Below are 11,966 nucleotides of genomic sequence, written 5' to 3'. Positions count from 1 at the left end.
CTTTCCACCGTGCAGCTAGGTCTTTTGGCTTATATTTCAACTTATTTGCCCAGTTTAAAACATTTGTTGAAAAATAATTATTTGTAGTGAGTTACATTACTTTGATGTAATAATAAAAAAACATATAGGTAAATATGTAAAGATAATAAGAAGGATACTCTGCAGATTTAAAATATGCAAGACTATGCCTAAAAAAACAAAATATAGCGGACACGATAAATTTAAAATGTTATGGACGCTCAAAAAAAAACAAAAAAAAAACAATAACTGACAATAATGATAATATCCATGAGAGCTTCTTTATGGTTGTTGGAACATGTAGATTTAAAAAATAAAAGCAGGAGACAAACATTTTAAAGCAGTTTGTAGAAGCTATATATTTGTAAGTTTTGGAGTAAATACAAAGAACATACATACCATCAAACAAGCATACAGCATACAAACATATAAGCATAGAAAAAGAGATCTTTGATGTTTTTTATACATTCTTATATACAGTGTAGAGTATTAAGATATTACAGAAGATTAAAAGAGTAAGTTTTTTTTTCATATCATCTGTGTGTCTACAGAATGCTTTAATTTCTTAAAATCTAGAAAGAATTAAGACAATCACAAAATGCGTTGAAGGCCATCACCATATGAACTACTATGGTCAATCTTAAAGACTTAGTGAGTAACACAGGTGTCAGTACAGTGCCTTTTTCCTCTCCTTGTTTGTCTTTTTGTTTTGCTGCTGTTCGAGTAATTAGAATGTGCTGTGAGACTGTAAGTAACAAAACAGTGCTGCAAAATAACTCAGGAAATACAGGAAGATGATTATAAGGTGATGTCGGATACATGTGTCTTGATTATATATACCAGTCAAGAGCAGTAAAAATGATTTTTTAGCAATGTAACACACAAAGCCAACGGTGAGCATAATGCTTGTTATATGTGTAGATCAAACAGGCGACGATACACTATAAAAATCTGTTTGTGTTTTCTCACAAGAAAAGCAAGTTTGTGATCCTTTGTCACCGTGATCTGATCCCTCCCACCAACATTGCTGCTGTATCTCAAAAGGAAATAAGTTATTTTGGTCCAGGAAAAAGGTCTCTGCTATTTCATCCAAGAAAATAAGGCTGGGTAATTTCTTCACACTTGTGAGAATATTTTGTTTTGCGCAAAAAAACATCAAAATAGAGAGCCACGTGTTTCTCTATGCTTTATACAAAACAGGGAGTCACATCTTTCTTTATCCTTCCGACAAAATAGAGACTACAAAGTTTCAGTGGGAGGATTAAGGTAAAAACATGCACAAACAGAAGGGGAGATGGCGTCCCTGAGTGTATGTGTTTGTGAGTGTGAGTGTGTGTGTGTCTCTGCCTCTCTATATGGTCTCCACATAATTGGCGGGGAACAAGCCTTGACGGCCATCTTTGCTCCATCCCCTCCACCAGGCTTTGTCCACCGTTTCCACGTCCTTGATGATGTCACCAGGTTCAAAGGAGATCTCAGATTCGTCCTCTGTGGGAACACACCAAGATAACATGGTGAGGACCCAGTAATCACGGAGTAATTACTGTAAGTGGAAGCACTTTGTGTGCACATGCGTGGCGATTATCCTCTAAATTGGAGCTTACCTGCTTGGTAGTCATAAAGAGCTCGGACACACATTAGCTGCTCGGCTAAAACCTGAAGTGGAGAGAAAAATGCACACAGATAAAGGCTGTAATCATGAAGCACACACCTTATTTAACTCAAATTCACAGGACACATTAAAGGAAAATGGAAACACTTTTACGGAAACTTTCTTCGTATGGACTTTTAAAAGACAAGGCTGATTTTTTTCTTTTTTTCTTCTTTTTCTCAAGAAAGCCCATTAAACAAACAAAACCATCAATGAATTGGTCTTGTTAACAAGTATTGCCTGTGTAGCTGAAACCTGATGGGCTATATCTTATTCCTCTGTGCAGAAAACCTTTTGTTGTTGTAAACACATCACTGAGAAAAATCTTAACGCTGCCTTGTAGTTGAGTTTAAATCCTTCATACACTGTCCTGCTGCTGTAAATACTCACCAACGAAATATGTATGAAAAAGCATTACTGCTTTCTGAGTAAAGTTTGCTGAAAACTATGCCACATATCTTATTTAGAAAGTTACTGAGCTTGAAAAAAACCCTTAACATATTCCACCATCTTAAAACTACGAGATTCTATCTGACATTTCTGTAAAAAAAATTGAGCAATTAGTATACTCTAATTCTGGAACAAATTAAAACATTATGTAAGCCGTTATTTTTAGTTATATGCATTTTTTTTTTTTTTTAACTTTTTACAAAGAAAATATAAAGACTATCTTTATGCTCTTTGGAATGAAAACTTTGATATTAACAATATGTACACGTTTTTAGTTAAAGGTTCTGTGTACTATTCAACATTCAGAACATTAACATACAGTAGCAGCAAACAACTATTTGCTATGTAAAGATATTATTGAGTAATGGTGTCCTGAGCAGAGAAAGTCATGCTACCTCTGTGTGTTGTAAGCCGAGCTTCTCTGTTCTTTGTTGTGGTAGAGGGTCCGGCCGCTAATCACTGCTGGTCTGCGCTGCGCTCCTGTGGTAGTTACTTCTTATTACGTGGATGCCATTGTTGCGGAAGCATAACGCCTACCCCTCGCTGTCCCCCCAGGTTAAAACTGTTAGCGCTGTCAGCACTGTTGCTGTTGTAAGCACTGTTCGTGCTATTAAGACTGTTAGCTGCTAGCCGCCAGGTTGCCAACCTGGCGGCTAGCAAGCAATCCTGGCTAAGACTCAGAATCACTGACATGTTCTGAATGGTGTATACAGCTCCTTTAAGAGCAGACTTAAATTCGAACATTTCCAATTTTTGGACTGATAGGCTTTGTGCAACACACTGTACTAAAACAATCTGTGTTTGTAAATATGGTACCTCTTGTCCATTTTCTGAGATCTCCTGTTCCTTATCCTCAATGACATGATCCTCCTGTGCTTGGCCATTTAGATCATAGTTCACTGCCAGCTTCAGCGAGCTGAGTTCTGTATCAGATGGACTCAAAGATCGCTCTGAGGAAGACCAGTGAGAAACGCATTCATCAACACAGAGAATAAATGTAGTAAGGTATTGTCACTGAATAATTCTGCATTGTGTAATATTGTTTAAATGGATTTGTTGCCAAACCGATGCCATTCTGCTCCTGTGTGTCCTCTCCGTTGGTAATCCCATTGGTTGTCAAGACGACAGTCTCGTGTTTGATTACTTGACAAAGTGGTTCGGCATCTGATAAATGATAGTCTTTTGTCACTGTGCAACATATTATCGAATGACATTTCAACTTTTATAAAGATTTAAAAATAAATGATGTGTGACAGAGTAACAATACAGTATGGAAATGTCAATCAAGTCAAATAACAGGATACAAGAACAAGTGGGTTACCAGTGAGTGCTGACTCTTCCTCTTTCTTTGGAAGCTCAGCAGGCTTAGGGAGGTCCTGACTGTCTTCTGATTGGTCAATCTTTTCTTGATCCACCTTCACCTCCTCTTCCTCCAGCACCACCTCAACTGGCTCCAACATGGATGCAGGCTCAGCTTCCTGATTTAATACCTCCTCCTCTTGCTCCTTGTCCACTTCCTTCTCCTCCTTCATTTCATCCTCCTTTTCCTCCTGCTCCACTGCCTCAGTCTGGACTGGTTCTGTGGTAACAGCACAGGGCTGCGGTTGTGTTTCAGCCTTATCTTCCTCATGCTCCTCCACATCCTCTTCCTCGTCCTCCTCCACCAGTACAGCCTGCACTTTGTAGCCAGTGTCTGAGACCAGCTCAGTGTGCACATGAGTGGCTGTGTTGAGGTCTGTTGATTGGAAAATTATATCGTTAAAAACAGAGCAGTAAAGAGTGACCGTGCACTGAGCAATATCAACAGGATTAAAAGATGTGAACAAACCAAGTACAAAGCAATATATTACGGATTGATCAACATTGTGTTGCAATGCAAAAAAAAAAAATCATATCTTACAAAGGGAAAGCTGGCAGTTTTTGAAAATATCTCTGGGAGCTTCATGTACTTTTTGAAACAAATTGTTGATAAAGATGAATAAAGCCAAAGACAGGAGTGGGGATGGGGCAACTGGAAATAAGAATAAAAAGTTCTGTAGCCCATGTAATCTTCAAAATGTATGGAAATTGTAATTAACATGTAACATTCTGTTTTTTTTCTTTTGTTTTGTCTTTAGCTTGTCTTTTCATTTTATGGTGCACCGTATTTGCTGCAAAGACTATTTTATTTACATGTAATATCTGTAATAATTTAAAAACAACAATAAAATACTTTAAAAAACACACACATACACAACAGTGATTTTAATACATGTTTTAAAGGAGCCTGTGTATATATATGCTGAAAATCTGCACTATAGAGAATGCAAAAGTCGGGTTCTCTGGGTGCACATTACAGTTGAGCTTGGCACGACTTTAAGTATATGTGGGGACTTTAGGAATATTTAATTGTGACTGGACTGTAAAAGTATTCTGAGCTCTGTCATTTCTGTATAACAGGCCACTGATTCATAGTCCCTGGCCTGCTTTACACAGTTTGGAGCATGTGGAGTAGTTTTTGGCAGAAGCATCTAAGTTACTTTAGCCTGTAATAAAATGTTTAACAACCACTACTTAATGTCAGACGATTAATGTCTTTGGCAAAGTAATAAACAGAGTATTATACTCTTCCTCACACTGCACCATCACCATTCACTGTTGTTTCTGCGACCTTCTCTACAGATAACCCCAAAAACTAGAAGATGACTTTGTACAATTGGATCCCGATGTATCCTGTACTGTCGTACCTGTGTTTAGCTGTGGTCTCTCTGAAAGAGGAGCTGTTGGAGCCTGTGGAGCTTCACCAGACTCGAAGCAGAAAGTTGAGCGCTCTGGCTCGATCGGGGTGTTTGGGGGCGAGGTAGGCAGGGCTCCGGGATGTGACTGAGAAGGGTTGTTTTTCACTAAACTGGGGGACAAGGAAGCCAAGAGAGTAGGGGAGGCTGGAGGTGCAGAGGGTTCTGTGGGTGAAGGGGGTTTTGGCTCAACAATAGGCTGAACTTGGTTGTTAGTATGTGGGACGCTGGGCAGGGCTGAGATTGGAGGGGCAGGGCGAAGAGGTGATGTGGGCGGTGACATGGGGGCTCTGGGCCTTTGTGGAGAGGTGACAGGGCGGGAATGGGGGCTGGTGGGGGAGACATGGTACGGTAGACGGGGGAGGTAGGACCGCGGGAGAAGGGGGAGACCAAGGGTGAACTATAAGGGGAGGATGACGTGCTCCCTTCTGGTTTAGAGAAGATAAAAGCTGTGTCTGTCAGGCTGCGCTGGTATCTTCTGAATGGTTTGCCTTGAGAGGAAGGAAACAGGGAGTAGTTTACATTGTATAAACAAAAATTACTTGCACTGCAATCCAGGGCTATATCCAAGCTCATCTGGACCTTCACACAGTACACATGGCAGCATCACTTTCTTTTTGAGCTCTCTCTCTCTCTCTCTCTCTCTCTCCCTCCTATCTCTCTACCTATCTATCACTAACTCACACTCACACACACACACACACACACACATCCATACCAGTGCGGGAGGATGCAGGGCTGGTGGGACTTTGTGATGATGATGACAGCTGCCTGAAGAACTCCCGAGGGTTCATGGAGCGCTGGGACACTAACGCTGCTGCCTCCTACAGGTCAAATCACATACAGTCCAAAGTTTAAACAAACTTTTAGCCGATTGAGTTTTTGAAGCAGGTTTTACAAAAATCTAACATTCTAACTAGAAACCAATTCAGGTCTTTGACAAAGGAACTAACTAATCAGTATCAAGCAATGTTAGCTGTATGCGTTTATGATAGTAGAGGTAATAATTTACTTACTGCAGCTTTCTCTATTGACTCACTCCTTCTAAGACGAGCTCTCATATCTTCCATATGCTCCCTCTGTTGCTGCTCCTGTCAGTGCAGAAACACAGCAGCAATCTCATTTACATATTCATACACACACACACACATAACACTTTTAATCTCTTCATTTAAAATAGAACTATTTGAAAAAAAGTAGATGACACAACACTCGAGACTTGAAAAACTTGTATGTTTTGACATTTAGCCCTAATTAATGATACAAAGATCAGTGCCCACTCTGAACATAGCAAATAAAGCAACACCTTGTGAGTATTTAGCTCTGACATCTGTAAACCCCAAAATACACACAAGTATAATCACCCTTAGACTTACCCCTGACAAATATAAATGAACTGAAAGCGGTCTGCACTTATAACCAGGTTCAGAGACATTCTCAAGTAAAGGCAGATATCTTTGTAACCTTTTTGAGGAACGCCCCCTCATGATACTGGAATTTCTAATAATACAATTTTTCATTACCTTAAAAAATAATGATGTGAGATACAATTTTTGATACCATTGGGAAAACTGACCTTGAGGGTATACAATTATTTTTTTTATTCATATATAAATGTAAAAAAGCTATACATGATAACAAACTGGCAGAGCTAGCAACAGCAGAATAATTGTTGTAAACATTAATTAACAATAATTAAAACTTATTAAAACAATTCTGAAAATATTTGCCTTGGGGTAGTGATCAAAAACCTCTGAGGTTGTCACACATTCAAAATGCAATAAAGTTCAAGTAAATACAAAAACATAACATTTCTTCGTTCCATTAGAACCTACTTTTTGTACACACATTTTTTGCTTTTATATCAAATTTGCTTCAGCAGACATATATTTCCCATGGGAATAAACCCCATTACATTAAATTAAATTGAGAATAGGGAGTGAGTGAGAGGAGGTGGTGCCATGAGGGTCACTGTAGCTGTGTGTGTGTTGGAGAGAGGAGAGAGCAAGAAAGTAGTATTGATAGTATTAATACTGTAGAAAATGAGTAATGAAACAGTAAAAATATTCAGAATCAAAATGTATCTCGATGAATCCATCAAACATTTGAAACAATACTATTCCAAATCATGGTCACACGTACAACCCGCCTCCAAAACAGAGATTTTTTTTTCTTTCTCCTGTTTACAGCAACGTCTGGTGTATCTGGTGTATCTTAAATTTGAAAAAAACATCATATTAAGTTTTGCACACTTTGATCATGCAAGCCACGACCTAAGAGTGCATTCAGCATACTGAATAATTCTGTGTCAAACTGTCAAGACATCTGTCATGTCTTGCTATCTGAGGTTATTTATATGTGCCTGACCATTCAGAGTGCCTGACAAGGATTCAGTGACAGGTTAATTTGTTTGGTTTAAGGTGTTAAGTTTAAGTTATGATGTTCTTGTTGCATAGTTCTTTAAATATGTTATTACACACAGAACAGCAGTGGATACTTTTATCCACTCCATCTTTTAATCGCTCTGCTGTTTGTTCATGAAGCACAAAATAAATCAGTCTGTGCACATGAGCAGAGGATGTGGCAGATAACAATGGCTCTTATGTGGATCAAGGGGTCAGTTATAATGTATTCAGAAACAATTATAGTTTTAGAATCAAACCTCACAAAGCGAAAAGGTCAATCCAGTTCTTACACAAAGGTCAATGAGTTCAAGTCAGTCTCTTCAAACTGCAAAGCCTGAAGTCAGCAGAGCAGGTGTCCATTTTGCCAAGAGACAAAGTCCATGAAGACATGACTTGATCACTTGCCAAAGGGAAATCATTTTACCTGCAAAAACTATGAACTTCTAACAAGATATAAACATCTAGTCACTCACCCATTTTAATTTTTCCTGTCTACGCAGCTCTTCCTCTTGCTCTGCCTGTTTCCTTCTGTGAGACAGAAAAACAAATAAAATACACACTTATTACCACTATCCAAAAATCATTCTCAAAATACAGTGTATTTACAGTGTACATTAACCTACTTTGTTCCTCCAATCATTTTCAAAATACAGCCACTGGAGGGCACTATTTACGGGAAACAGACATTGTTCCTACCTCTGCTCCTCAATCATCTGCAGCTTCTCATTCATCTTTCTGTCTCTCTCTTCTGCATCCTTCCGCTCCTTTAAAACTCTTTCTCTCTCAAGCCGGCGTCTCTCCTCTGCTGCTCGCCTCTTCTCCTCATCTTTCCTCTCTTCCTCTTCACGCTTGCAGGAAACAATGGGAGAAGATATATTATCTCATTTCACTTTCAAATAAAAGAATCAGCTCTTTTAAATAGCTTTTGAAGTGTAAGTGACAGTAAACATCTGGCCGAACTATATTTTAGCTACTCAAATGTGGTCAAATTGAGAGAAGGATGATTTGGCATACCTCTGCACGTGCCCAGAAGGAGTCTCTGTTTATTCGTCTCATCTCCATTGCAGCATTCGTTTTTCTGTAGTTTGTACCCTAAAAGAGCATCAAAGAAATGATGATCACAGCAGCGAAAAAAATCTTTTAACTTTCCAATTAAGCATACAGAGGCATTTTTAATGTCCCTGAATAATATTGCATATTTGTCAGTACCTGTACTTTACAATTTCAAATTCATTGTTCATTCATTATTTTAATGAGCATGAACTAAATAACTAGAAGTAAAAGTAAAACATTGAGGTCACAGAGGAAGCAAGTTTCTGGCTAAAAATGTTACACACTGTTTTTATGAAAGTCTCTGTCTCCATCTAATGGGCACATGAGGTGTAGCAGGACACTCACCACTAATTCCTCCTTGTCCGCAGACCTGGAGCTCCTTCTCACCCACTGTGCAGGAGCTTGGGCCTGGGCCTTGCTGAGTTCTGCTTTTATCTTCTCCTCTGTCACATCCTCCACTTTCTCTGCACTAATGAACACGTGTGCTTCCTGAAACACATAGGGCAGGGAGTGAAAAAGAGCAAGTAGAGTAAGACAGATGTGGATTTAATCCACGCTTACATACAGTATTGTAGCACCACACACAACTGTACACAAAGGCTAGAAATCCATCCACAAGTACACACAGTCCCTCTAGTGGTTTTCTCTTGGACTGACTTGGAGTTATGCAAACTTGGAGCCAAAATGTTGTGCAACTGCTTCAGTTTTAAGGATTGTGAGAATGAAAATACTCCCTGGCTTCAGCGTGAGGACAGGAATGCATTGGTTTGGATGGCTATAGATGGCAGAGGGGGGATGGGAAAAAATGAGAAATCGGGGGAGCGATAGGGAAAGTGAGAAAAATAGGGTGTGAAAGCATGTGTTTTTGTAAAAAAAGGAGGAAAAGAGAGAGCCTCCCTTGGCATGCAAGAGTTGCTCAATACCTGGAAGTGAAGCTTAAAGGAGATTCAGAGATATGAAAAAAATGACTATTGATGGATCATATTCAACAACCACAGACTCAAAACATACTGTTCCACTATTGCTATTTCTATTGGATGGATAGGTGTTAAACATGAGCTGAACTCATGCATGTATACAGGCATTTGTATGTGGCCAGGACCTCAGAATAATTTCCATGTAAGTCCAGGCTTGTTGATGGAAGGCCAGGTCTGTCAGCCTCCAACAGGAAACCACAGCTTTATCTGAGTGACAACGCTGACACTGACACTGAACAGAGCATTCACTGTGCCCTATAATACATGTCAGTGCAGTGTATAATCCATATCACTCTAGCTGTCACTGCGAACTGCACACACACAGACCAGACAAGCAGCCCTCACTGCTGCCAGGGATGCTGGGAAAATCATGGAAACAGACAGAAACACAATCTGCAGCAAAAAGCTCTCAGTGGCAGAAAATGTTGGCTATTACTGACACCAACCCTGCGTCCTCATGTACTGTCATTAAGTACAGGAGGTTCAAAAACTGCCAGGGTTAGCGATGGGATCACCCATACTGGAAATAAATGTGTTCATAGTACAAGCATGGTAGTTCACAGGTGTTTGAGATTACATCTGGAATTAGCGCCTTGCTGTTGCATGCTTTCATAAACCAGTCAAACTGCAGTTACAGATTATATCTATGTCTGTCCAGACTCGAATGTTGCAACGACAGCTGACAGGACTTAAAATGTGTATGTTGTTGGAGAGAAGCTACAAGTTCTAAAACTAAAAAAATGTGCGTTAAATGCATCTTCAACCTGGTAGGGCATAATGCTTTGAAGTCACAGTGAAGTTGACCTTTAACCTTATACATAGCATAAAATGCCATCACTTTATCATTTCATTCTATTTTTCTATTTATGTGAAATTTTGTCATAACTTAAGTATGAATTCTTGAGTTATGGCCAAAAATATGTTTTATAAGGTTACAGTGACCTTTGACCACCAAATTCTACCGAAGTCCAAGTGGACGTTTGGGCAAAATTTGAGGAAATTCCTATAGGGCCTTCTTGAGATATCGTGTTCATAAGAAGGAGACAGATGAAATGTCAGAGTGACCTTTTACCAACAAAATCTAATCAGTTGACCATTGAGTCCAAGTGGATGTTTGTGCCGAATTTGAAGGAATTCCTAAAGGGCTTCTTTGAGATATCACGGACGTACAGATCGACAGACAACCCATAAACATACATACTGTTTTTTTGTTTGTTTGTTTGGCTTTGAGCATCACAAATTGGTAATTGGTAAAAAACAGGCAACTTGACAAAGGATAAACACGTACTTGCGATTTTGGGGTGAACTGTCCCTTTAATATGTAAATCAAGGTTTTAAGATTTTAAAAAAGACCCAACCCTCCTCTCAGTCTCTCACCTTCCCCTCATTGTTCTTTTCCCTCCTATTTTCACCCTGTCTCAACCCAATAACATGTTTTGTTGGAAGTTTAATGAATTCCAAAGTGGCATTCAGCGAGTGTTGAGCATTTTACTCTAATTACTGTAAGTTTGCTGTATTGTTTTCATAGTAAACTGCTCTAATTAGCTAAATGTGTCATATTCATCCATATCCATACCCTAGATAGTTCCTTTGGAAAATCTCAGTATGACGTCCGAGTGGGTTGTTGCCTGCGAACCAACTGTCTTTTTAGGATTTGTGGGATTGATGAACTTGGCAATGAAAACTCGCTATGGGTGTAAGAATATAACTTCTCTGGGAAGAAAATGAACTGAAGATGATGTGACAGGTTGAGAGTTACTGGCTCCATATACAGTAATTGTGCTCAACTCTGCACAAACTGTCTGCTCTGGAACTGCTTCATACAGTCTCTCTTCTGCTCAGGAGTTGTTCAGTCTGTGAAAGGCTGTAGGTGGATGTGGGTACCCAAGTGTCCCCAGATGAAGTCTGACCCAGTTGATTGAAGGGTCACTTACAATAAACGTTATTATTTGTATATATGTAGAATTCTGAATTTAGATTTTGTTACACTGATAGCTAAATTGATTACTATTTTAGAAACTTCTATTTTTTAGTAATGCAGAAATAATGTAAGTTGATTCAAGTGCAGTAGACAGGGTTCTTCTTGCATTATTAATGTATTATGTTACTCAGAAGTTACGCCACTTTGTAATGAGAGCTCCTCAGTTAAAATAAGTCAGAAGCAGCAATTAAGGGCTGTGTTGGTTGACATTAAAGTAAATCCTTTATTCTAAAGAGTGTGTCAGGGTGAGATGACAGATGAGTGATCTAAAGTGCTTCGGGGATTAGTGCCTTAACCCAAACATGTTGCTTTATTCCTTATTCACAAAAGACGTACTGTTCTTTGCTGCAGTCCAAATCCCTTGCTAAACCTTAAAAGACATTTGGCCTTGTGCCCAGCTGTCAGATCGCCAAATATGGTTATGCTTATAATATTTTTTTGATTAATATAAGTACACATTTGATAAAATTAAGGATAGAAAAGATTCTCCTGTGTCTTAATTTCCAGCTTTACAACACTTTCTCATATCTACTGTATATCAGATAATCTCATATCTACCTTCTCCTGAAGTGTATCACTAACAGTATCAACATCTGATGACACACACACACACACACACACACACACACACACACACACACACACACACACACACAC

At 39.1% G+C, this 11,966-nt stretch overlaps 1 protein-coding gene across 1 annotated transcript in view; it reads right to left on the bottom strand.

The window, feature by feature from the left end:
* Positions 1–1,325: 1,325 nt before the first annotated feature.
* LOC121944494 (drebrin-like protein A) overlaps positions 1,326–11,966 on the bottom strand; it is a 36,953-nt gene continuing 26,312 nt past the window's right edge. Inside the window, 13 exon segments of the mRNA XM_042488301.1 lie at positions 1,326–1,506; positions 1,623–1,674; positions 2,936–3,069; positions 3,185–3,283; positions 3,441–3,854; positions 4,846–5,226; positions 5,229–5,384; positions 5,612–5,717; positions 5,910–5,984; positions 7,772–7,826; positions 7,995–8,146; positions 8,313–8,390; positions 8,697–8,840. Of these exon segments, the coding sequence (XP_042344235.1) occupies positions 1,370–1,506; positions 1,623–1,674; positions 2,936–3,069; positions 3,185–3,283; positions 3,441–3,854; positions 4,846–5,226; positions 5,229–5,384; positions 5,612–5,717; positions 5,910–5,984; positions 7,772–7,826; positions 7,995–8,146; positions 8,313–8,390; positions 8,697–8,840 (1,983 nt within the window). The 3' untranslated portion in view covers positions 1,326–1,369.

This window comes from Plectropomus leopardus, chromosome 6 (genome assembly GCF_008729295.1).
Source record: "Plectropomus leopardus isolate mb chromosome 6, YSFRI_Pleo_2.0, whole genome shotgun sequence".
In the NCBI taxonomy this organism is placed as follows: domain Eukaryota; kingdom Metazoa; phylum Chordata; class Actinopteri; order Perciformes; family Serranidae; genus Plectropomus; species Plectropomus leopardus.
Note: the sequence above shows the minus strand (reverse complement) of the source record. Positions and strands in the feature narration are given on the sequence as shown.